The 27,384-nt window shown below is 39.9% G+C and overlaps 1 protein-coding gene across 2 annotated transcripts; it reads right to left on the bottom strand.

Moving 5' to 3' along the window:
- Positions 1-516: 516 nt before the first annotated feature.
- dnm2b (dynamin 2b) lies at positions 517-27,384 on the bottom strand. Of its 2 annotated transcripts, none has more exons than XM_079864452.1 (21): positions 27,016-27,384; positions 25,174-25,247; positions 22,486-22,635; positions 22,193-22,277; positions 21,996-22,114; positions 20,912-21,010; positions 19,642-19,802; positions 18,430-18,572; positions 17,124-17,259; positions 16,808-16,875; positions 15,321-15,459; positions 13,839-13,925; positions 13,650-13,720; positions 13,517-13,568; positions 13,318-13,428; positions 7,926-8,035; positions 7,512-7,623; positions 6,147-6,311; positions 4,286-4,512; positions 3,055-3,324; positions 517-1,703 (listed from the first exon to the last, which is right to left on the bottom strand). In XM_079864452.1, the coding sequence occupies exons 1-21, from the start codon at positions 27,174-27,176 to the stop codon at positions 1,637-1,639; spliced, it is 2,607 nt and encodes an 868-aa protein (XP_079720578.1). In that variant the 5' UTR covers positions 27,177-27,384; the 3' UTR covers positions 517-1,636. The 2 variants fall into 2 exon arrangements, with proteins under 2 accessions (XP_079720578.1, XP_079720579.1); XM_079864453.1 differs by lacking the exon at positions 15,321-15,459 and adding an exon at positions 14,808-14,946 and having other exon boundaries at positions 1,565-1,703.

The raw sequence follows: 27,384 nt of genomic DNA, 5'->3' as shown, positions 1-27,384 counted from the left end.
TTTAGTAACAGAATATTACGTGTGTTGTTATGAAAAAATAAACTAAACTAAATAAACAAAAAAAATAATTTTAATTTGTATATGAAATCTATATTTTCAAAATCACGTTTTAGTCTAAAACGGCAAGAAAATCAAAGCCATAATTCTAAACAAGTTTAAAAATTTGAGCTTGATATCTCAAATAAATGAGCTTTCAGTGAGATGTTGTTCGGCTGCAGTACCAAACGCTTCCACTAGAGGACATTCGTCTCATTCATTTCCAGTGCACTCAATCTTGACCGCGAGCAGCACAAGTGTGAATATTTAATTCAGGACCATTTAACCTGTTCCCGTGTTCACACAGCAAGTGCCAAAACCTTTACCAAGTTTCGTACCAAAATTCGGAATAAACAAAACGTAAACATTTTCGGTCAAAAATGCCCGAAGAGCACCAGAGGCTGGGTTAAGTTTATTTAAAAATGACCAAATTTAAAAAAAAAAAACATAATTCATGGATAGAAATTAAGACTCGAGTGTCAAATTACATATCTGCGTTTATTTGGAAATGCGTCACATTTAGGAAATAAAAGCAAGTTTCATGTCAGTAATTTTTACGACAATCACATCCATTACAGACAAAACATCTTTGGGTCTCAGACTGTGAATATTTGAGGGAAAAGAAATCAAAGCAGTTGCTAAACAAATTGCCCTTTTATTGATATAATCATTGCATTTATGATACTTTTGTTCGCAGTCCTTGCGAAAGGTCATGGAAAAGAGAAAATGAAGGAGTGAAGAACCAATGAAAGGAAAAGCTCATCGTTTCAACCTCCTGTTGGTCAAACATGATATATAAAAGCATTCATGTTCAAGTAGAAACATCTAAACATCCATAAAACTGATGTACTTGAGAAGTGAAGCTGAATAAGAGTTATTCTCGGAAAACAAGTGTTCATGATTAGAGCCGTCTGATGAAAAGGTTAAGGCGAAACACTCGACGGGTTCAGAATTAAGCGTATTAGCGGACACGCATCATTCCTCGTATCAACGACGAGCGTTTACTCTGTTTCTGGGATGTTTAGAGTGTTATCTGGACCCTCATCAACAGATGATCTGGCTTTAAACGTGCTGACCGCCCCACAGTGTCATCATTAGGAAGCTGCACACACACACACACACACACACACACACACACACACACACACACACACACACACACACACACACACACACACACGAGGAGTGTTAAAGAGGTTCAGTCGTCTGTAAACGCCACTCTCGGTTTAAGACACGCGTGTGAACGGACCGTACGTGCTGGATGATGTCATCCGTTTAAAGTGTTGCTCGTTCTCCCAACAAGTTCCCTGAAATTCCTGAAAACAATGGAAATGCTTATCTAAACAAATCATAATACGTCTTATTATCACTAGAACTACCATTTAAAGTGTATCAAAAATCATGTGTCAGTCAAACTTTGAATTGACGCCCTTATTTGCATTAGTGTAGGTGTATTAGTGTGAGTCAGTGTGTATTAGTGTCTGTGTGTGTGTGTGTCAGTATGTGAATGTGTGTGCATTAGTGTGTATTAGTCTGTGTGTGTCTAAGTGTGTGTTAGTGTGTGGTTGGTTGCTTTGGCAGTGTTTGAGTTGAAAGAGTCTCAGTCCAGCAGAGACGGTTCTGACGGTCTGATGATCGTGGGCCGGTTTGGAGCCGCTGGAGGTCTCCTGCCACACACACACACACACACACACACACAGGAAAACACATCATGGTATTACTGCACTATGAAATCAGTTTGACTTTTTCTGGATTCCATTTTTTAAGTTTTATTTGTTCAAGATTCTGTTTAAATGGTTAAATACAAATTTTAGAAATCAATAAGCATGTCTAATTAACTGAATTACATTTTTAAATGCAATTTATTAAAACTAACTTTAACACAATATAATTTTTACTGCCCTATGAAATGTTTAATTTTTCCCATATTCAGTTTTTTCCATTTACATTTTTTTTTTCTGGATTCATTTTTTTCTTCAGTTTTTATTTTTGTTGAAGATTCTGTGTTAATGCTTAAGTTCAATTTTAGTAATCAAGAAACATGCCTAAAGAATTTAAATTTATAAGTTAAAAAAAAACTTTTAGGGCCATATGAAATTAGTTCTCTTTTTTTCCCCATTTTAATTTTTCTAGCTTCCATTTTAATGGTTTAATTGAATTTCAATAATTAATTAATGGGAATGTACACATTTTAATATTCAACAACAGTTTATTTAACGTTTAAGAAAATGTACATTTTTAGGGCTCTATGAAATCGGTTTCATTTTTTCATACATTTTTATTTTGCTGGATTCCATTATAATGGTTTTAATTAAGTTTTAATAATAAATAAGCATGTTTAATTTATTGAATTTATAAAACTTTAACAATTTAATAAAAAAAAAATCCAATGATGAATTCCTTATGAAATGTTTTATTTTTTCATAAAATCTGTGTTGCTTTTTTAAATTTCTCTGGATTTATGATTTAATACAAATATATTATTAGAAATGAAGGCATTAAACACAAACAATTAAATTAATCTTTTAAAAATGTGTGGCAACAAATTGCCATGATGAAAAATGAAGTGATAAAAAGTGATTAAAAAAAAAGTTTTAAGTGTAACATTAATAATTTTAATAATTTTGTTATTATTATTATATGCTCGATATGTTAATGAAAAGCAAATAACTAGCAGATAATTAGTGCTGTCACAAGACCAACCATTTCTAATATCACTAAAATCTCATAATATTTGACACCAGCTTCAACACTCTTCATCATCTATGACATTTGCATAAACATGAATAACTGGAATGATTTTCTGCGTTCAGTTTGACAAAACTCAAGTGTGACTGTCTTCTGCTAGTCAGCTAGCCAATTAGAGAGTCTTACTACGAATAATCTGTGGCTCATGAATATTTAATAGGTTATGGGACTTGACATGTGATCTAATTAATATTCATAAGCCTTTATAATAGAGGCAATTGGAAGTTCTGTATAAATCTGTGTGGTGCTTGAGGAGGGTGTCGGTGGTACCTGGGAATGCCGGGTGGCAGAGCGGGCGGCACGCGGGCGGGGCGGGACGGCACCTGAGGGGGCGGAGCCAGCGGGTCCAGAGCGCCACTCCCGAACGCATTAGTGCCGGCTGGAGCCGGGCCGGGCCTGTACGGCACCGGAGGAGCCCCGAACGCAGGCGAGGGGTTCAGGGGCGGCGCGGCCGGTGGGCCGGGGGTGGAGCCGCGCACCGCAGGGGGCCGGCCTGGGGGCGGAGCCACACCTGACGACGGCTTTCGCTGAGACGGGGGACTGACGGAGACGGAGAAACACTTCCGTTAGAACTAGAACAGTCACGTGATTTATTAGATCTGACATATTCGTAGTTAATGAGATAAAAACATGAAAAGTTACGGCAAGGTTTCCTGAAATCATAAGTTTGGGAATATCCCTGATTTGACACATAAATTACTGAAGCTTGTACTCTACCAGTCAAAAGTTTTGGATTGGTAAGATTTTTATGATTATTCTATATGAAAATCATTCTAATATGATGATTTGCTGCTCAAGAAACATTTATGATTATTTTCAGTGTTGTAAACAGATATTTACATTTCTATTTCAGGATTTTAATAGAAAGTTCAAAAGAACAGCATTTATCTGAAATCTAAAGCTTTTGTAACATTAAACACTACCGTTCAAAAGTTTGGGGTCAGTAAGAATTTAAATTTTTTTTTTTTGGGGAAAGAAATAAAACAAACCAATACCTTTATTCATCAAGGATGAATTGAATAGATCATAAGTGACAGTAAAGACATTTATAATGTTACAAAAGACTCTATTTCAAATAAATGCTGTTCTTTTGGACTTTCTATTCATCAAAGAATCCTGAAAAATTTGTACACAACTGTTTTCAACACTGATAATAATCATGAATGTTTCTTGATCATCAAATCCTCATATTAGAGTGATTTCTGGAGGATCATGTGACACTGAAGACTGGAGTAATGATGCTGAACATTCAGCTTTGATCACAGGAATAAATTACACTTCACTATATATTCACATAGAGAACAGCTGTCATATTTGTCATGTTTTTTGAGCAGAAGAGACTTCTTTTAAAAACATTAAAAATCTTACCGATCCAAAACTTTCGACTGGTAGTGTACCAGCATCAGTAATTCATGTGTCAAATCAGGGTTTTATGATTTTAGGAAACCTTGCCTTAACTTTTCATGTTTTTACCTCATTAACTAATTGTGAATGTTAGTACCTGGGGTCGGGGTGTATCCAGGTGTCGTCCACCGGAGGCGGGACCGGTGCGGATATGGTGCTGGTGCTGATGTCCCCGATGATGAGCAGCGCCTCCTTGAGCGCGTGATACATGCGCAGCATCTCGTCTCGCCGCTGCGCCTGATCCGCCGACTCCTCCATCAGACTGTTCTGATCGCCGGACGAGTACAGGTACGCCAGCAGCTCAGAGTGGATGAACTCCTTCGCCTGACACACACACACACCGGCTCAGTCCGGCTTCAACAAACACCTGGATGCTCTGAACAAACTGAAGCATCCAGGTAGAGACCGCAAAACTACAATAGAATTAATAAATCTCCAAACTAAACTGCAGTGGAAAAAAACGTTAATTTTTTTTATAAAAAATTATGAAAAAAAACCCCCCCCAAAACTCCTTAAATAAAAATAAAAATAAATAAATTACATAATAAATAAAAATAAATAAATCTCAAAACTCCAATGCAAAAAACATTAATACACACACAAGTAATAAAAATAAAATAAACCCCTAAACTCCTTACATTTTTCTTATAATATATGTATATACACTCACCTAAAGGATTATTAGGAACACCATACTAATACTGTGTTTGACCCCCTTTCGCCTTCAGAACTGCCTTAATTCTACGTGGCATTGATTCAACAAGGTGCTGAAAGCATTCTTTAGAAATGTTGGCCCATATTGATAGGATAGTATCTTGCAGTTGATGGAGATTTGTGGGCTGCACATCCAGGGCACGAAGCTCCCGTTCCACCACATCCCAAAGATGCTCTATTGGGTTGAGATCTGGTGACTGTGGGGGCCATTTTAGTACAGTGAACTCATTGTCATGTTCAAGAAACCAATTTGAAATGATTCGAGCTTTGTGACATGGTGCATTATCCTGCTGGAAGTAGCCATCAGAGGATGGGTACATGGTGGTCATAAAGGGATGGACATGGTCAGAAACAATGCTCAGGTAGGCCGTGGCATTTAAACGATGCCCAATTGGCACTAAGGGGCCTAAAGTGTGCCAAGAAAACATCCCCCACACCATTACACCACCACCACCAGCCTGCACAGTGGTAACAAGGCATGATGGATCCATGTTCTCATTCTGTTTACGCCAAATTCTGACTCTACCATCTGAATGTCTCAACAGAAATCGAGACTCATCAGACCAGGCAACATTTTTCCAGTCTTCAACTGTCCAATTTTGGTGAGCTCTTTTTCCTATTTGTAGTGGAGATGAGTGGTACCCGGTGGGGTCTTCTGCTGTTGTAGCCCATCCGCCTCAAGGTTGTACGTGTTGTGGCTTCACAAATGCTTTGCTGCATACCTCGGTTGTAACGAGTGGATATTTCAGTCAAAGTTGCTCTTCTATCAGCTTGAATCAGTCGGCCCATTCTCCTCTGACCTCTAGCATCAACAAGGCATTTTCGCCCACAGGACTGCCGCATACTGGATGTTTTTCCCTTTTCACACCATTCTTTGTAAACCCTAGAAATGGTTGTGTGTGAAAATCCCAGTAACTGAGCAGATTGTGAAATACTCAGACCGGCCCGTCTGGCACCAACAACCATGCCACGCTCAAAATTGCTTAAATCACCTTTCTTTCCCATTCTGACATTCAGTTTGGAGTTCAGGAGATTGTCTTGACCAGGACCACACCCCTAAATGCATTGAAGCAACTGCCATGTGATTGGTTGATTAGATAATTGCATTAATGAGAAATTGAACAGGTGTTCCTAATAATCCTTTAGGTGAGTGTATATAGTAACTTCTGTGATTGACAGCTGATTAAAGTGAATAAGACATGAGATCAGTGTAAGATGATGGCGTAAGCCCCGCCCACACTTACGCTGTTGATCATCAGGTGCATGATGGCCTTGGGCATAAGGTCTCGGATGCTCTTGTTGACGATGCCGATGTAGGAGTCCACCAGGTTTCGGATGGTCTCCACCTGCCGCTCCAGCTGAGGGTCCATGGAGAGAGAGTCAGCCGCCACACCGTCCCCGTTCTCCACCTGGGAAACAGACGAGAGTCAGCACTGAGAGTCTGGAGAGATTCAGGAGAGAAGCACTGAGACTGATGTGCGTTTGAGACTCAGGTGAGACACAGCTGAGGAGAGACTCAGGTAAGACACAGGTGAGACACGGTGAGATAGGGTGAGGTGAGACTCAGCTAAGAAGACTCAGGTGAGACGAGACTCAGGGTGAGACGAGACTCAGGGTGAGACTCAGGTGAGACGAGACTCAGGGTGAGACTCAGGTGAGACGAGACTCAGGGTGAGACTCAGGTGAGACGAGACTCAGGGTGAGACTCAGGTGAGACGAGACTCAGGGTGAGACTCAGGTGAGACGAGACTCAGGGTGAGACTCAGGTGAGACGAGACTCAGGGTGAGACTCAGGTGAGACGAGACTCAGGGTGAGACTCAGGTGAGACGAGACTCAGGGTGAGACTCAGGTGAGACGAGACTCAGGGTGAGACTCAGGTGAGACGAGACTCAGGGTGAGACTCAGGTGAGACGAGACTCAGGGTGAGACTCAGGTGAGACGAGACTCAGGGTGAGACTCAGGTGAGACGAGACTCAGGGTGAGACTCAGGTGAGACGAGACTCAGGGTGAGACTCAGGTGAGACGAGACTCAGGGTGAGACTCAGGTGAGACGAGACTCAGGGTGAGACTCAGGTGAGACGAGACTCAGGGTGAGACTCAGGTGAGACGAGACTCAGGGTGAGACTCAGGTGAGGTGAGACGAGACTCAGGGTGAGACTCAGGGTGAGACTCAGGGTGAGACACAAGGTGAGACGAGACTCAGGGTGAGACACAGGGTGAGACGAGACACAGGTGAGACAGGGTGAGGTGAGACTCAGCTAAGAATCAGGTGAGACGAGACACAGGTGAGACGAGACTCAGCTAAGACTTAGGTGTGACGAGACACAGGTGAGACGAGACTCAGGGTGAGACTTGATACAGGTGAGACACAGGTGAGACAAGACTCGGGTGAGACGAGACACAGGTGAGACACAGGTGAGCTGAGACTCGGGTAAGACACAGGTGAGACAGGGTGAGCTGAGACTCAGGTAAGACTCGGGTGGGACGAGACACAGGTAAGACTCGGGTGGGACGAGACACAGGTAAGACTCGGGTGAGACGAGACACAGGTGTGATGAGACACAGGTAGGACAAGGGAGACAGGTGAAACTCAGGGTCAGACTGTGACCTGGTCTTTCTCCGGATAGACTCCCGCCCGCAGGAACGAGGCCTTCCAGCTGTCCACATCTTCCTGAGAGTCGCAGGCCAGCTCGATCTGACGCAGGTCTTTATACACATTCCTGAAATCACAACATCACACATATGAAATCAGATTCATGACTGATTTGTAACTAAGGCTACGTTCAAGCTGTCAGTCCAATCTGGAATCTGATCTAAAATTATTGAGGTCCACACTGTGTATCGCAACTGTTCAGATCCAATTTGTGTGTCAGTGCAGCTCTTCAGTTTTCTGGAATATCTGCATTGGTTTCTATGGCAATGACGTTGTGTCGGTAGGTTTAAATGCATGCATATGCGTAATAATTGACCCACACTCGGATGAAGAGGTGTGAACCGAGCACAAACATAACCTCAGTCGCACCTCTGCTCGGTGTTGAAGATGGCAAAGGTGTGTTTGGTGGACATGAACCCTTTCTCAACGTCTCGCAGCTTCAGGTTATCCAGAGGCAGCATGTACTTCTTCTCTTTCTCCTGGAAAACACAAACACACACAGGGATTATTTTCACCAAACATGAAGAATAAACATCTAAACACACATTCACACACTCTGGGCCCTATTTAAACGATCTAAGAGCATGGTCTAAAGCGCAGGGCACAAGTTCACTTAGGGTGTGTCCGAATCCACTTTTGCAAGTTTAACGACGAGAAAAATGGTCGGTGCTCCCGGCGCATGGTCTAAAAGGGTTGTCCCTATTCTCTTAATGAGTAATGGGTGTGTTTTGGGATTAACGTGCCTTAAACCAATCAGAGTCTCATCTCCCATTCCCTTTGAATGCCAGTTGTGCTCACGCCATGGAGGATTCGCTATTTACATGACGTAATTTGATAGTGGAAAGACCAAACGCGTCTCCAGAGCGCAAACGTATCTGCTCGTGCGCGAGGTAAAAGAGCGCAAGCAGAACATCTACGGGACAAGCCGGATTCACCATATCTTTATGTACACAATAATAATCTTTTACATTGTAATCCTTTTATCTTAAATATTTGGCATGTTTGAGTGCTGCTGTGTGTCCATGTAATAAGCAGAGTGCATGCGAGTTGTGGACCCGACTAAAGGCGCACATTACTAACACGCTCATTAAATAACCAAAAAAATGGCGCCATTGACTTTAGAGCAGGGTTCAGTCGGTCAATGGCTCAGTCTATTTCTGTTGCCTCAAAATAGCAACGCTCCAACAATGCGTCAGAACACACACCTCGTTTTCAGACCAGCAGCCCATGGGCGCACAAATGCACGAAAATGCATTTGCTATTTAAACAACGTGGCACAGGACGTGAAAATGATAACTGCGTCGGGCTGAAACTAGCAAAAAACACTTGCGTCGCGCCTGGCGCTCCCTCCCTCCCTCCCTCCCTCCCTCCCTCTTCATTATATCTAAGACTTTATTATATCTAAGACTTCAGTCATAAATTAGTATTAATATTGTTAGCATCACTGGTAGCGTAGTTGCTAACTTACTGTCCATCTGTTAAAATGGCGAATATATCAGATGTAAGTAGTCTACCTTTTGGTGCAGGTGAGGACACATTTGAGCTGCACGCGGTGCAGTCTGAGCTGGAAGCTGTTGAGAAACAGATCCACGACCTTTTAGTGAGAAAAGCCGAGCTAAGAGACCGGCGGTTAGCTCTTGAAACATCACGCGTCGATGCTCACAAATCAGAGATTAACGTTACTAACCCGCTGATTCCGACCTCGTCTACTCCGTGCGTTACTCAGCATCGGTCCCGCGCGCCGAGGTCGCGACCAGCCATGGTCTCGTTCACTCCGGCTCCAACATGCCATCACGAAGCCTGGATGGTTCCGCAGCGGAAGACGCGAGTCAGGTCTAGACCAAGAAAACTCTCTCCGACCCTCCCGGTTTTCGAGTTATCCACACAAAACCGCTTCTCCCCTCTTCGCGAAACAGAACGCGATGCTGTGATCATCGGCGATTCCATCGTTTGACACGTACACGCTATGTTAGGTAAAAGTAAGGTGCACAGTCACTGCTTTCCTGGTGCTCGTGTTTCTGAAATCGCTGCTCGTGTTCCCGAGATTCTGAACGATAACGAGCGCGTCGGAACTGTGGTCTTGCACGCGGGAGTGAACGACATCAGGCTGCGCCAGACGGAGGTTCTGAAGAAAGACTTCAGGAATCTGATCGATACTGTACGCAGCACATCGCCTGATATAACGATCATTGTGTCAGGACCGCTTCCCACGTACCGTCTAGGACATGACAAGTTTAGTAGATTATTCGCGCTAAATGAATGGTTAACGTCATGGTGCAATGAGCAGAAACTGCTCTTTGTAAATAATTGGAATCTGTTTTGGGAGCGTCCTAGGCTTTTCCGTGCTGATGGCTTACACCCAAGCAGATTCGGAGTGGATCTTCTGTCGGATAACATCTCCAAAATGTTAAATACCTTTTGACTAGTAACCAAAAGTCCAAATCATAGTCTCTGCTGCACCAAATTAACTGATATAAATACTAGTGTAGAACATTGCATTGAAATTGTGTCTATTCCTCGTTTAGTGCGATCAAATAATAAATCTACTGCAGGATCTAGGAAAAATCTAATTGTTATTAAAACAGAAAATGTTGCTATTAGTAAACAAAAACAATTTCTAAAGCTAGGTCTTCTAAACATTAGATCACTCACACCTAAGGCAGTTATTGTAAATGAAATAGTCACAGATAATAGCATCGATGTACTTTGCCTTACTGAAACCTGGCTTAAACCAAATGATTATTTCGGTCTAAATGAGTCTACTCCATCAGGATACTCCTATAAGCACGAGCCCCGTCTGATTGGTCGTGGCGGCGGTATTGCAACATTTCAATAGAGATTTTCTTAGTGTTACTCAGAAAACGGGTTATAAGTTTATTTCATTTGAAGTACTTGTACTAAATGTTACGCTCTTAGATGCTAGAAAAACATCCCTATTATCTTTAGCCTTGCCTACCGTATATAGACTGCCAGGGCCTTGCGCTGATTTCCTAAAAGAATTTGCAAATTTTCTCTCAGATCTATTGGTCAATGTCGATAAAGCATTAATTGTTGGAGATTTTAACATACACGTAGATAATCAAAATGATGCGTTAGGGGCTGCGTTTATAGATTTATTAAACTCCTTTGGGGTCAAGCAAAACGTTACCGGACCAACTCATCGATTTAATCATACACTCAATTTAATTATATCACATGGAACCGATCCAACCGATATAGATATCATTCCACAAAGTGATGATGTCACTGACCATTATATGGTAACTTGCATATTACGTACTGCTGTAATATGTCATGCTGCGCCGCGTTATCGACCAGGCAGAACAATCCTTCCATCCACCATAGATAATTTTTCAAATTGCTTATCGGATCTGTCTCAGCTGCTGCCTGAACCCAAACAAACAGATGAACTAGAGGAACTAACTAGCACTATGAGCTCCATTCTCTCTGGAACACTGGATATTGTTGCACCTATTTGACTAAAATAGGTCAGAGAGAAAAGTAAATCACCATGGTACAACAATACTACGCATGTTCTAAAGAGAGAAACCCGTAATTTAGAGCGTAAATGGAAACAAACTAATTTAGAGGTTTTTAGAATCGCTTGGAAAGACAGTACGTCACGTTATAAAAAGGCCCCATTGACATTTTTATTTAACACCGTGGCTAGACTAACAAATAAACAAGCGTCACCTGAACAAAATATTCCGTTACAGTTTAGTAGTAATGATTTCATGAATTTTTTCACTGAGAAAATAGAAAACATCAGAACCACAATTGTAAACGTTCAATCCTCAATCGCGCCTTATAACTCAACCTCGATTATCACCCCGCAAGAACAATTACAGTGCTTTACAACTATAGAACAAATAGAGTTAAATAAACTTATCACTTCATCTAAAACAACAACATGTTTATTAGATCCCATACCAACTAAACTACTGAAAGAAGTGTTACCTATAGTGGAAGAGCCTCTCCTCAATATTATTAACTCATCTTTATCTTTAGGTCATGTTCCAAGAACATTTAAACTGGCAGTTATAAAACCTCTCATTAAGAAACCACAATTAGACCCAAATAACCTAGCAAATTATAGACCCATTTCAAATCTTCCTTTTATGTCCAAAATACTAGAAAAAGTTGTGTCTGCCCAACTAGGCTCTTTCTTACAAGAAAATGACATCTATGAAAAGTTTCAGTCTGGATTCAGACTGCATCATAGCACTGAAACTGCGCTCGTTAAAATCACAAATGATTTACTCTTAGCTTCTGACCAAGGCTGTATCTCAATACTAGTTTTACTTGATCTTAGTGCTGCGTTCGATACTATAGATCATACAATACTCTTAGATCGACTACAAAATTATACCGGTGTTCAAGGACAAGCATTAAGCTGGTTCAGATCATACTTATCAGACCGCTACCATTTTGTCTATTTAAATGGAGAAAAATCGATCATAACTCCAGTAAACTACGGTGTACCGCAAGGATCTGTGTTGGGCCCTCTATTATTCTCAATATATATGCTGCCACTTGGAAATATTATAAGGAAACATGGAATTAGTTTCCATTGTTATGCTGATGACACTCAAATATATATTTCATCACGGCCGGATGAAAACGCTAAATTATCCAAATTGACAGAGTGTGTTAAAGATATAAAAGATTGGATGACGCGCAATTTTCTTTTATTAAATCCAGACAAGACAGAGGTACTACTTATCGGTTCAAAAAACCGCCCACAAAACCTCTCACACTGCAACTTTAACATAGTAGGGTGTCCTGTTACTTTATCCTCTACAGTAAAAGACCTGGGTGTTATACTTGACTGCAACCTGTCTTTTGAAAACCATATTTCATATGTTACAAGAACAGCCTTTTTCCACCTTAGAAACATTGCTAAGCTACGTAACATGCTATCAGTTTCTGACGCAGAAAAGTTAGTTCATGCATTCATGACCTCGAGACTAGATTACTGTAATGCGTTATTAGCCGGTTGTCCTGCATCCTCAATAAACAAGCTACAGTTAGTCCAAAATGCTGCCGCTAGAGTTCTTACTAGATCAAGAAAATATGATCATATAACACCAATTTTATCATCACTGCATTGGTTACCTATAAAGTTCCATATTAACTACAAGGTATTGCTACTGACTTATAAAGCCCTAAACGGCTTAGCTCCAGTTTATTTAACGGATCTTCTATCGCCCTATAATCCATCGCGCTCTTTAAGATCACTAAATTCGAGGCTTTTGGTCATACCTAGGATATCCAGATCCACCAAAGGAGGGAGAGCATTTTCACATTTAGCTCCAAAACTCTGGAATAGTCTTCCGGATACTGTTCGTTGCTCAGACTCGCTCTCCCAGTTTAAAACTAGATTAAAGACGCATCTCTTCAGCCAGGCATTCATATAATACTTTTAATCTTACAGTTAAATCCGGTCTCTAGTTCATAAACGCCAGAGGAGAACTGGCCCCCGACTGAGCCTGGGTTCTCCCAAGGTTTTTTTTTCTCCATTAGGTCCTGATGGAGTTTTTCGGTTCCTTGCCACTGTTGCCTTTGGCTTGCTCAGTTGGGGATACTTAATTTAATCAATCAATCAACAATACTATTGATCAGCATTACCAAACGTGGACGTTTTACACTAGAAACAAACACTGATGTACTATTTTATTTAATACTGTGAAGCTGCTTTGATACAATCTGTATTGTGAAAGCGCTATATAAATAAAGTTGACTCACTCCCTCCCTCACTCACCTCCTCATCCTTGTACCAGGACAGGGACTCTGCGGTCAGGATGAACCAGTAGTCTTTGGACCCGCCCTTCATGATGCTGATGTTGATGGTAAGCCAACCGCGTCGGATCACCTGAAGCGAGGGGAGGGAATATGATAATGAGGAGGAGGAACGGACCAATCGGCAGCCGGTTGAGTGTGTGTGGATGATGATGTTGTACCTGGTTGGGCATCGCCCTCTTCTTACTGACCGCCGCGCTCCGCTGCTGGGCGCTGAAACACACTGCTGTTAGACTGAATCAGGGTCAAAGGTCAATAGGGGTCAGAGGTCAACAGGGGTCAGAGGTCACTCACTTGGCAAAACCGATGAAGTCCTCGTGGTTGGTGTTGATGTAGGAGAGCTCAATGTCGATCAGCAGCATCACCTGCGACACACAAATACATAAACATGAATAAATAAACAAATAAATATATATTAATGCTACATAAAGAAATTAAGCAGTAAATAACCGGAGGAAGGTTTCTGAACACACACACACACACCTGGTCTTTAGTTTTGCTCTCTCTCTCTCTGACGTATGTGGTGACGATTCTCTCCGTCTCTTCTCTCAGCTGAGGATACGAGTTCAACTACGACACAAACACACACTGAGAGCGGCAGCAGGAACACACACATCATTACTGTGTCTCCAGAAAGACTTTATCAAGATGTCAAATACACACGGATGAGTAGGACTGCATGCAGACCTGAACCAATGTGTGTTTAACCAAACACCGACGGCGAATGTGACTGTGTGTGATTAGTAAATATAATCCCCACAAAGCAAAAACAAACACAAGCTGAGCTCATCCACCACAGACAAACACTGAACTATACAGGGACTGGATTTGATTGGTTAAGGGATCTGTCAATCAAAGAATGTTCGGTTACAGGACTGGATTTGATTGGTTGAGGGATTGGTCAATCAAAGAATGTTTAGTTATAGGATTGGATTTGATTGGTTATAGGATCTGTCAATCAAAGAATGTTCAGTGACAGGACTGGATTTGATTGGTTATAGGATCTGTCAATCAAAGAATGTTCAGGTACAGGACTGGATTTGATTGGTTGAGGGATTGGTCAATCAAAGAATGTTCAGTTATAGGATTGGATTTGATTGGTTATAGGATCTGTCAATCAAAGAATGTTCAGTGACAGGACTGGATTTGATTGGTTATAGGATCTGTCAATCAAAGAATGTTCAGGTACAGGACTGGATTTGATTGGTTGAGGGATTGGTCAATCAAAGAATGTTCAGTTATAGGATTGGATTTGATTGGTTATAGGATCCATCAATCAAAGGAGGTTTGGTTATGGGACTGGATTTGATTGGTTATAGGATCTGTCAATCAAAGAATGTTCAGTTACAGGACTGGATTTGATTGGTTGAGGGATCTGTCAATCAAAGCAGGTTTGGTTACAGGACTGGGTTTGATTGGTTACGGGATCTGCCAGAAACGGTCATGTTTTACCTTCTCAGTGCACTTGAGGATGAGCGTGGCGAGTTCAGACACCACCAGGTCTACACACTTGAGACACGGCTCCTTCAGTTTAACAATCTGCTTTTTCACTATGGCCTCAAAGGCCAGGTCAGGGGTGAACAGCCCCGTCCTGGAGGATCATGGGACAGCGCAGGTGTTATTTGGGGGGATAATTAAGGGCACAATATTGGGAAAAAGTGGACGGGTGGATGAAAACACAAGCACATCACTTCATTCATTCCGTACGTCCTCGTTCCTAAAGGTGACGCGCGTCTTTTCTGGAAGCGCAGCTCTTTAACCTGCTAGTCGCGGTTTTCTAACACTATTGGAGTGTAAACACAACGTTTACGGGACCGTTCATGTCAGAATGTAATTTACAAGCCGAGCAGCTTTCGTTATTTCTTTATTGAAGTAGTCAGTCAATCAGCCTGAAGCAGCATGGCTAGCGTGTTTTTGCTTTGCGGAGCGGTTAGCGTGACATGCTCAGGCGTCTCTCGTGTCTACCTTCAGTGTGCACTGCCTGACCGTATTGATGAGCTCCTGGATGACCAGGTCAATGCATTTGAGGCACGGCTCCTTCAGCTTGATCAGCTGCTTTTTCACGATGGCCTCGAAGGCCATGTCAGGGGTGAACAGCCCCGTCCTGAGGTCACACACACACACACACACACAGGGTCAAACACAGTAGAACCATGCTGATCTGTGTGCAACGATACAGACACAGCGTGTCCGATTACAGAAACCATGACTCTGAGCGTTTGTTGAGTTGGTCAAAAATCAGCATTAAGTGCATGTTGAATACGTGTGGTGTATCTGTGCTCTTCGGTCTTCGAGTTTTGACCGAAAATTAAGTTTTTTTTTTTTTTTTTACTTCATTGGAATGTTACAAAACTTAGTAAAAGTTTACATTTGCTATGTGAACACACAAAAAAAATCATGGACATCATTTGAAAAGGTTAAATGGTCTTGTAAATAACAGTCACGCTTGTGCTCCTCGCGGTCTAAAATGAATGAGGCGAATGTCCTCTAGTGGAAGTGTTTGGTACTGCAGCCGAACTAAATCTCACTGAAAGATCATTTATTGAGATATCAACCTCAAATTTGTAACACAACTTGAGATATATGACTTTGATTTTCTTGCAGTTTTAGAGTAAAATGTGTTTTTGAAAATATATATTTCATATAAAAATGTAAAATAGTATTTTTGTGCATTTTTAATAACAATAAACGTAAAATTCTGTAACTTTTTTTAATTAGATTTCTTAAAACTTTTTTCACTTCAGCAATGATCTGCCAAATGTCCTCTTTAAAAAGATCAAACTTAAGTCTGTGCTCTACAGCGTTCAAGATTTATGAGTCATATACGAGAAATAGGGTGTAAATATAATTTAGTAGCATTAAATCCTCTAAAAATACAAAATATTAAAGGTATAGTTCTCCCAAAAATTAAAATTCTGTCATCATTTACTCTCCCTCAAGTTGTTCCAAACCTGTATGATTTCCTTTCTTCTGCTGAACACAAAAGAAGATATTTTAAAGAAGGTTGGTAATTAAACAGTTGCTGGTCCCCATTGACATCCATAGTATTTTTTTTTCCTACTATGGAAGTCAATGGGGTCCATCAGTCGTTTGGTTACCGACTTTCTTCAAAATATCTTCTTTTGTGTTCAGAAGAAGAAAGAAAGTCATACAGGTTTGGAACAACTTGAGGGAGAGTAAATTATGACAGAAATTTCATTTTTGGGTGAACTATCCCTTTAAATAAAAAAAACATTGAATAAAATATAGTACATTCATTTCATTGAAAGAAAAAAAAAAATTCAGTCATTTTTGACCGACACGCGAAGAGCACCAGAGAGTTAAATAGCTCTAATGTTAAAGAGGTTAAAGTTGCAAAAGCGGACTAAACGATCCAGCGTGTGTGATATAGGAGTTTAATAAGTGAATGAATGATGCTCCTGAATTGAGTGCACGTGTCCGTGTGTTCTTGCCTGACTCCATGAATGTTCTTGATGGCGTAACTGATCTCTCTCCTCAACTCCTTCTCATCAAACTCCATCTAAACACACACACACATAAACACATTTATCTACTGTGTTATGAGATTAAAAGGAAATGTTTGGCAGAAAATGTAACTTCTACCATTATGTCAGAGCTCTATAAAATATGCTGCAGGTTTGACATCATTATTTCAATCAGAACACAAGTTGATTTGATTAAAAAATGGAGATTCATTAACTCAGCTAGTGAGACTCCAGCGAAACCAAACATAAAGTCAAACCTAGTGACTAAACGAGGCTAACGTACCTTGACAAGCTCGAAAGGGAAGCGCTCGTGGAAGATGCGGTTGATTCGCGCTCCGCCAGAGAGTTCTAGCGTGTCCACCTGATCGCCAGAGCCCTCGATCCGCTTCTCGAAGTCCACGCCGAACTGCTGCACCATCCTACACACACACACACACACACACACACACACACACACACACACACACACAAAGAGTAGTTTAATACATGTGGTCTCTTCTATTCACACTCATTTTTGTCCTTAATTGACAAATGGAAGAAAAAGTTGTCATATAGACATAGAACTGATATAGATATGTGATATAGAACTAGGGTTTGGTATCGTTCGAATTTTAACGATTCAGATTCTGCTTATCCTGTCCGATTCTTAGCGATTCCTAATTTCGATTCCAATAAGTAAAATAAAATAAAAAATCATTCACGTTTATTCTAATTCTCCTTGCAAAACATTTCATTGTGGCTGAAAACTACGAACACTTACACAATAAACTTTTGCCTATATGGTTTTAAAATACCATAGCAAAAACAACTATATATACATTTCAAGCATTATTAAAGACAAGCAAACACTTTAGGAATTAAAAAAGAACAAATAAATTAGCAATCACACAAATAAATGCAACTGAACAAAGACACGCTTGAAATAAACAGTGTTTTAAGATTGTCAGGTATTCAAATACAGAAACTAATCAAATGTAAAAAAAAAAAAAATAACACTGCATTTTATAAATATTATATACATTAAAAATATAGTTACAAAATGTATTTAGTTATGAACAGTGAGTGAATTTTCTCTTAGTCTTTTGTATTTAATGCTATTATAGAGACGGCAGGAATATTAGTGTTATTATAGAGACGGCAGCAGGAATATTAGGCTGCTGTCACTTTAAGAGCTGCACGGATCCAATATACTGATACACACACGTTTTCTTCCTCAACTGTTTGTTCACTTAAGATGTAACGGACTGTGTTTACAGGGATATTTTGACATTTGTGAGTGTATTTGTCTGTTCAAGTGTAAATTCAGTATCGCGCACCCCAACTGAGTGTGAAAAGCGGCTTTCTGTGTGCGCACCTTAGAAAACAGTGCATGAGTCTTCTTGCGCTTGAATGGTTTATAATTAACATTAAAATGCACACAAAAAAATCAATAAGAGGAATGGATATGTGCGTGTCTTATTGAATCCTCGGTTTTGGGAATTCTGGAACCGGTTCTCCACAGCCAACCCTCTACAGAACTGCATCACAGTATGTAACTTGATAATCTTAATAAAGCTGCAGAGTGTGTTGTTAGTGTGTTGGTGTCTCACTGCAGCAGAGCTTTGGTTTTGCGCGCGGGATCGTCCGGTTTGAAGTTCTTGTACTCGTCCACCTCTTTCTCCAGAGACAGCAGCTGACTCTGCAGTTTACTGCGCAGCGCCGGCAGGGTGTCCCGGATGTGGTTCGTCAGTTGCTGGAAAGAGTTGACAGAAACGTGACAAATCAAACAGTGTGTTTGAAGGGGTGGTTGATTATGATTTGACTTTTCTAGCTTTAGTTAGTGTGTAATGTTGCTGTTTGAGCATAAAGAACATCTGCAAAGTTACAGAGCACAAAGTTCAAAGCAAAGGGAGATATTTGCTTTTAAAGAAATCGCTTTTTAAGGACTACAACAAACTTCTTCATGGCTTAGTGACATCACTAACCCTAAAATTTACATAAACCCCGCCCCCAGAACCAGATTTATAGATTATCAAGACAGAATATGCTAATCAATGACTAGAGGATAACTACACATAAGCTACATAAATTCATCAACTAACCATTCAGAAACTTTGTCTACATGTTGTCACTTCTTGAATCTCTCCATCATTCTGACTCCAGTTTGAACATAAAAGACTAAAAGTTTTTGAAATTTTCAGTGCATGTGTGAGTTAATTGGAGCTCCTAACACACACACACACACACACACACACACTCTCTTATACATCTATCTTTATGAGGACATTCATTGACACAATGTAATCTCTAGCCGCTTACCCTAACCTTACCCATCACAACTGAGTGCCTAACCCGACCCCTAACCCGACCCCTGACCCTAACCTAATTATAACCTTATCCCTAAAACCAAGTCTTGACCCTCAAACAGGCCTTTAAAGACTCTCAGACACTGATGACCGGCCAACATGTCCTCACTTTACTCTCTTTTCCTCACTCCAATGGTCTAAAACTCAAACTGGTCCTCACAAAGATAGTTGTACAAGTACACACACACACACACACACACACAAGCTGTTGAAGCTCCACCCCCTGTGCCGGGAGCAGCAGCTCATTTGCATTTAAAGGGACAGACACAAAACGGTGCATTTTTGCTCACCCTCAAAAAGTGACAATTTTAACATACTATATAAAATATCTGTGGGGTATTTTGAGCTAAAACTTCACACACACACTCTGGGGACATCAGAGACTTATTTTACAGCTTGTGAAAAGGGCATTATATATAGAGGAGCAGTTCAAACGTGTCCTGCGGGTGTTTGTACCTGGTTGAGTGTTTTCTGCAGGTACGGCGTGCCCATGCGCTCCGCTAAGTGTCTGTATGCCGGGTGAGACAGGAAGAACTTTCTCTCGGCAGCCAGAGCCGCTCGGATGTCCTTCCTGCCGTCGATGTCCTTCTGACTGCGGTTCACCACACCAATATAACCTATGAACACACACAGACCCGCATCACTGATAACAGAACATGCATGTGTGCATCACTAGCCATGTGTCAATGCTAAGTTGAATTTAAAACTGGAATATTGTATAAAACATTTGCAAATAGAGCAGTGTTTCCATCCTATGTGCTCAAGAGAACAAAATCATCACTTCCTGGTGCAGAATATCAGTAATAAAACTGTAAGTTTCTGCAATCTTTTCCCTCCATCATAAATGAGTGTGTCTCGAGCGTCAGACAAAACACAGTAGACGCTGTCATGTTCTCTAGCGTTCGGATGCTGGTGTTCGGGAACACACTCGTGTGTGTGAGAAGCTTCTGGAGGGAATTAAACAGCTGACACTGAGCCGAAGGATTTTTTCAATAAATGTGTTTCCATCGTAGTTTATGTGCATTTCCATCTACTGACTTTTTTAATGCGATATCCCCAAATTTGCATAAAAACTGGCGGATAGAAACATATCTACTGATATACTATTATAGTTTTTGTCAATATTTTAAATACAGTGCATTGGCACCCGCCCCCTTTTTCAGCGGCGCTGGTTCCGGAAGTATTTTTTCCATTCACTTTTTCCATAGGGATTTAAAAAAATAAACTTTGTTAAAGCGTTATAAACTGTGAACCAAACCAATCGGCTACAAGGAGAATCACAACACTACAAACTTTGATTTTCAAGCAAAAAAGTAATTTAAAAGACTGTGAATTTGATGGCTTTCAAATATTGAAGTATTTTAAGAGAGCAGAGAGATCAACTCGTTATTGTTAAAAATCAATGAAAATGAATAGAATTCTTACTGTTGCACTCTATTTAGGTTTTATTTTTATGTTGTCTTTTCATTTTAATTTTAGTTACCATTTTAGCAATTCTGTCGTGCTTTAGTCAGTTTTTAGGGTCTATATAGTTTGTATTTATTCATTTAAGTTTATTTCAGTTTGAGTTATTTTAAGTTACACTAAATGAACATGAGAAATTTTGCCTTGGCAACTAGCTGAAATAAAATAAGTTTAAGTTTTCCATATTACATTTTATTGATTATTTACAACATATTTTTGGTTGGTTTTAGTTTTCTTTCCCCATGAAGCCCAGGTGCAGCACCTCTGCGCAGCGGCAGAAGCTTGTTCTCCAGGATGTCTCTGGCATCCGTTCCTTCATCCATCAGGTCCAGTTTGGTCATCACGCCGATGGTGCGAAGACCTGCAGGGCAGAGGTCAAAGGTCAAGCGGGCGTTTGGTTTCTCAATCACATCCCTTCACACACACACTCTGGGGACATCAGAGACTTATTTTCCCGACTTAACATCCCGACCTAACAATTCTTTTTTTGCTAACATTCCCATCAAGTCATGAAAGCGTTATTTCTGAACGTTCTCAGTCTGAGAGTTCAAAATGTCGTTTTTTAAATGTTTTGAAAACGTTTTTTCTTAGTCATGTGAACGTTAAGTGAACATTCCATTTTGCAAACATTATGGAACATTACTTTTGATTGTTCTCGGAACATTCTGAATCAAGTAGTAACATTAAAAAAATGTCCAACTGAAACGTGTCGGAAATAAAACCATACAGTGTTCGTACAGATACTGTAAAATGAAATTCCAGGACTTTCAGGGACTTTTCAGGCACTACTTTTTTGGTTTTCAAGGACCTAAATCAGAGATTTCACTTATCAAACATCTTTATTATCTTTCAAATTCTAAAAAGCTAATAAAACAAAATGGTGGAGCACATGCAATGACTGTAGTAACTAACCATTGAAAGGATATTATGACAAAGATATCGCTTCCCTTAATTAAACTGATTTTCCCCCTCATGAATATATGAGTGATCTGAAGAATGAAAGCTGTATCATATACTTGCATATTTATATGAGCAATATCACACTCATAGCCATGCTAAATGGCTCTATATCTATATCAGATGGGCTGCAGTGTTAATATTGCACGAAAAGATTGTTTTATCGATAAAATGAAACACTAATTTCACATATCTTGTCTTTCAATAATTCAAGCACTTTTTAAGTACCTTTTCATAAATATGGCTGTTTTCAGAGGTTTTCCAAGACTTAAATTTCACTTCAAGCACCTTGTACGAACCCTGTATGTATAAATAATATTGTGTGAACAGATAACTCTGAGCGAACGCTACTGGAAGAACGTTTGTTCGTAACGTTCTCGGTGTCTCACCCTGAGGATCGACCTCTTTGCTGATCTTCAGCGCGTCAGAGTTGGCGAGGTCGGTGTTGGCAGGCGTGACGGCCAGGATCAGGCAGTTCTCTCTGGAGATGAACTGCAGCAGCATGTCTCTGATCACACACACACACGGAGAAGAGCCGTCAGTGTTTCAATCGGGTCCTGTAGGCCATCAAACCCTTGGCTCTTACCTGATCTGGAACTCGATGTCCGTGGGCTGGTCTCCCACCGCCACCTTCGTCATGCCGGGGAGATCGATCAGCGTCAGATTCAACACTGAGAGAGAGGAACGAGTTTGATTCGGTTATAAACATTATTATGTTGATTCAGATCAGTTCAAAAACTGTGTTGATTTTGCAAAGTGAGATTAATACGGTTCCTTATCATCCTCTAAATACACACACATAACACATGGAAATGTGACGTTTAACTGCAGCAACAACAGAGAGAGAGTGTTTAATGTGGAAGAGTGATCTGAAGGTACCGTTCGGCGAGTACACGCGCAGGTTAATGGGCACCGGAGAGATTCCCTTATTAGATCCGGTGATTCGCTCCGTCTCGGCCTCGATCTCCAGCCGGACCTCGTCAAAGTCCACGAACTTACGGCCCTTACAGTGCAGGAACTCTGCGTATTCTAGAGGAACAGAGATCAATGTAGAATCATTAATACACTCTATATATATATATATATATATATATATATATATATATAAATATATATATATATATATATATATATATATATATATATAAATATATAAATATATATATATATATATATATATATATATATATATATATATATATATATATATATATATATATATATAATATTCAACAATATATATACATCTATATATGTGTGTCTTGTGAAAAGGGCATTATACCACCCCTTTAAAGTTTTTGGTGATTTTTCTTTGGTTTTTGGTTTCTAATTATACACTAGCGTTTGGAATAATTAGTGTTTTTATTGTTTTCACTTTGGCTCACCAAGGCTAAGAAATGCAGTAAAAACAGTGAAATATTATTACTATTTAAAACAAGTATTTTCTATGTGAATATATTGTAAAATGTAATTTATTCCCGTGATGCAAAGCTGAATTTTCAGCATAATCATTATGCATTATTGCAATATTGTGATATAGTTTTCGGCCGCCCTGAAGGTAATTCTCAGGTTTGAAGATCTCGGCACCTGAGGCACAATGTAAATTAATGGGCGATTCCACAGTTTCTGTCCACAAGGGGTGTAATGAACAATATAGATTGAATAATACCCAGTTGTTGTCATTTTTTTATTTTTAGTTCACTATTTTGTTAAAGATAGATGTAAGAAATAATAAAGTTACTTTTATCCCACTAAGCCTTGGCATTATCGTGTAATGAGACTTTATTTTATTTCCGTCCCCAGAAATTGCGGATGTCAGGGTAGGACATTCAGTGCATCTGGTTTTTCCTAAGTCATTTCTTTCATTTCCTTTAATAAAATCCTGAATTTTGGCGCATAACATTTATTTTGGTGTGTCTTCTACAAAATACTACTACTAACACTGAAAGTAGAATTCCCTTAATCCACCACGATGCAATGGAAACATTTACTAACGTTCGTTACACTTTCTGTCCAAGCAGTTACGCACGTTAAAATATGATTCTAAAGGAAGCGGAGATATAATTTTTCCATGTAATTCTATCAGTAGCATAACGATAAAACCATCTTGTGTGGGTTAAATTCTCATATGCGTTGCTACATGATAAATTGTTAATAAATCGGGATAAAACAGGGGCCGAGATTTTCTGTCAAAAAATCATAACGCTCGAACATTTTATTCTGACGCTGAATTTCCATCTCCTAATGTCTCAACGGTTCTCATGTCAGAAATAAGATTGTCTAGGTCACAGTCGCTCTGCGCGGGAGGAAGAGTTAAAAGGATTTCACGGATTTCGACGAATGTGGGTAAGTTTGTGGATTCTGTCCAAAATTTTACGAACGTTAAAATGTTACGAACGTGGTAAACTTTGGTTAAGTAAACATTAAATAGGATCATTGTGGTGAGAAAGGATTAAAGAGTGTGCAAGTCGGATGATTGCGAGTGGTTTCGGACCGAAAGCGTCGTTCATCGTGAAAGAGCATGCATGAATGGTGGTTTTATACATTTTGACAGATTCTGCACATCTTGTTCGTAAATTAGACGGAAATTTTCAGTCTGTCCAACTTCCAACGTTGTTTTCTGCGTATTTTTGACTCAATAAGCTGTTCATGAAAGTCAACATCGTCAATGACATTTTTCTTTTTTTTTTTTTTTTTTATGATTTTTTTTTTTCTGTCCAATGTTCATAAGAATATAGCTTAGGCTGACGAAGTTAACACGTTAATAGTGCGTTAACACAATCTGTATGATCTTTAAATTTGATAGTATGGTTATTTTAATGTGTTATGAACTTGTTCTATTCTTTGCCAGTTTTCATGAAATGGTATTATTTTGCGTTACAGAGGCAATCTTGCAGGATTGTTTAATTTTTTCCGTCCACGTTACACACGTTATAACTTAGCACACTTGTAGGAGTTCCTTTGTCTTCTACATTTGGCAAATAAATTTGAAAAATATACCTGTGGTATTTGTTAGTATTTTGCTGGCTTTCAGTTTATGAACATACCAGACTCAAAAATGCACCTTTAAGTTTATAGAACAGATAATATTAGATGGCTACCCTGCCTGCATGGAAGTCCTATTACCAGTTTTGTGAACCATACACAACGCATGACTCATAACTATACCAAATTAGGAACAAAGTAAAACATGAACTGGGATTCAACCAGAATTTTATTAAACTGAATTAAATTAAGTACACTTTCTGCTTGAACTTACATTGTTTTTCCGTCCATGTTACATACGTTAAATTTGACATCAACTCAACTTTGATCAAAGTTTACTAGTTTACCATTGCCAGATTTATCCTGCCTTTCACACAGCTGTACCCCAGGTTTTCTCAGGATGTTAACCTGAGGACAATGGCTTTCTCCATGAAGATTGATTTTGCAGGCTGTTGTCCTTGCAGTTGGCCCTAAACTGTGGAATCGCCCTAATACAGGTAATCATTTTGACAGTTTGAAAGGCGTGAACACACCTTTAAGTGTGAGAGATTCGATGTTCATAAGGTGTAATGTGTGTTATACCTGCTTTACTGTTGACTAGCTGGAGAATCAGAGGCCTGCGAGTGACGATGCCGGATCCTCGGGGGAGGAAGTCTCTGAACGACAGAGAAACAGAGATGAATGAACATTACTAACATTCAAAACATTAACTTTTGGATTGCTTGTGGTATATGCCATGCCAGCTTCTGTGGCATTAAAATGCAGTAAAATATACAGAAAACACCCAAAAGAAGATTTTTTTAGAAACTCTGTGGAAAAAAAACTAAATTAAAAATTGTCCTTTCTCAGTGAAGGGTTCATTTGTTAATGAAATGACACAGAATGACAGCATAATTCTCTGGTTCATCAAAGTATACTGAAAACACACACCCTCAAAGAAAAGAGGAAATCTTGTTTCACTTCCCAGACCAAAGTCTCCATGCATAGGCTATATATATTTATATAGAAGCTTACACATATATGTATGTATGTGTGTGTGTGTGTGTGTGTGTGTGTGTGTGTGTGTGTGTGTGTGTGTGTGTGTTGCTCTTCCTGTTGCTTGAGCAGGAATCCTGAAGATGTCAAGTCCGAACACGCTGAAGTCTCAATCACACAGTTAGATGTGGTTTAGTGAACCATTCAGAAACAGATATCAATACATTTGAGCCTCTGAAGGATGAAGACGCTCATGATCTGCAGTGATACACAGATTATATCTTCATTCACTCACACTCAGTCCTTCCAAACCCGTATGCTATCATTCTCACTATTAAATGAGACATATGGACTACTGTTGTGACGCTTTTGTGGTGATTTTCGGAGTATGACATGGTGGTCACTATGAATTATTGTTGTTGTATGGAAGAGATCTGTATGAAATGTCTTAAAACATCCAAATAAAAATGGGTCTGTAACAACATAAAGGTCAGTAAATGGTCCCATTCACTTCCATAGCATTTCTTTCCATACTATGGAACTCAATAGGGTCCATCACTGTTTGGTTACCCATATTCTTCAAAATATATGTTTTGTGTTCCAGCAGTAGGAGGAAATTCATACAGGTTTGGAATAACATTTGAGTGAACTATCCCTTTAAGGCCAATTCACACCAACAACGATGCCTTTAAATACAACGATATCGTGTAATGTCGATTAAGCGCTCGCTGAAGTTTACGTTTTCTGCTGCTTTAAATTATCGAGCTGGATTCTGATTGGCTGTCAATTTTATATTGTTTATCAGCTGAAAAAAAATAATAATATGTTGATAAAGTGATTCCAACGATATCGTTCGTGCTGTGTGAACGGGCCTTTTATGTAAATTTTTGTGTTAACTATCACTTTTAGAGCACAGCAACACTCTGAAATAGTAAATTTTTTGACTAGCAGTGACATTCTGATCACTGACCACTTCAACGGATCATTTGAGTTTAATGTTTTAACGTTTTGTTAAGCGCTCGCTGAAGTTTATGGTGTTCTGCCGCTTTAAATGCTCGAGATCTGGATTCTGATTGGCTGTCAATATTTGTTTGTTTATCAGCTGAAAAAAAAAAAAAAAACCGTTGAAAAAGTGATTCCAACGATCGTTCCTCTGTGCTGTTACCGGTCTATATTTGATAAAGTTATAGTTCTTGGTGTGTGAACGGGCCTTTAATGTTAATTTCCTATCATTTTTAGAGCACAGCAACACTCTGAAATGGTTAATTTTTGACTAGCAGTGACATTCTGATCACTGACCGCTTCAACGGATCATTTGAGTTTTAATGGTGGGGCACACATTTTCAAGTTCAAGACCAATTTTCTCTCGAATTGATATAAGTATTTGTCCTATTTCAGTGTTGTTTACACAAAAGACTGTGTTTTATCATGTCGAAGCCGCACGGTCACCTGCCCACGAAGTTCTCCAGCACCGAGCTCTTCCCGGCGCTCTGGCCGCCCACCACCGCGATCTGCGGCAGCTCCAGGTTACAGCTCTGGCCGATGGAGCTGAAGGCGTCCTGCAGTTTATTAATCAGGGGAATCAAGTCCTCCATCCCGCGGTTCCCCATGACGAGCTTCGGTCAAACACCACAAACCCCAGAGAAACTCGACCGATCACTTCATAACTCGCTGACTCTAAATAAACCGCTTTAACACAAACAAAACCGACTTAATATGTCAAACTCCAGTTGTCAGACAGAGAGAAAAACGTAGGCAGGCAGAAAGTTTTCCTATCCGGTCAGCAGACCACCATAAACTTCTGAAGAACTGCCCTTG

The sequence above is a fragment of the Squalius cephalus genome (genome assembly GCF_949319135.1).
Source record: "Squalius cephalus genome assembly, chromosome: 2".
NCBI classification, from domain to species: domain Eukaryota; kingdom Metazoa; phylum Chordata; class Actinopteri; order Cypriniformes; family Leuciscidae; genus Squalius; species Squalius cephalus.
Note: the sequence above shows the minus strand (reverse complement) of the source record. Positions and strands in the feature narration are given on the sequence as shown.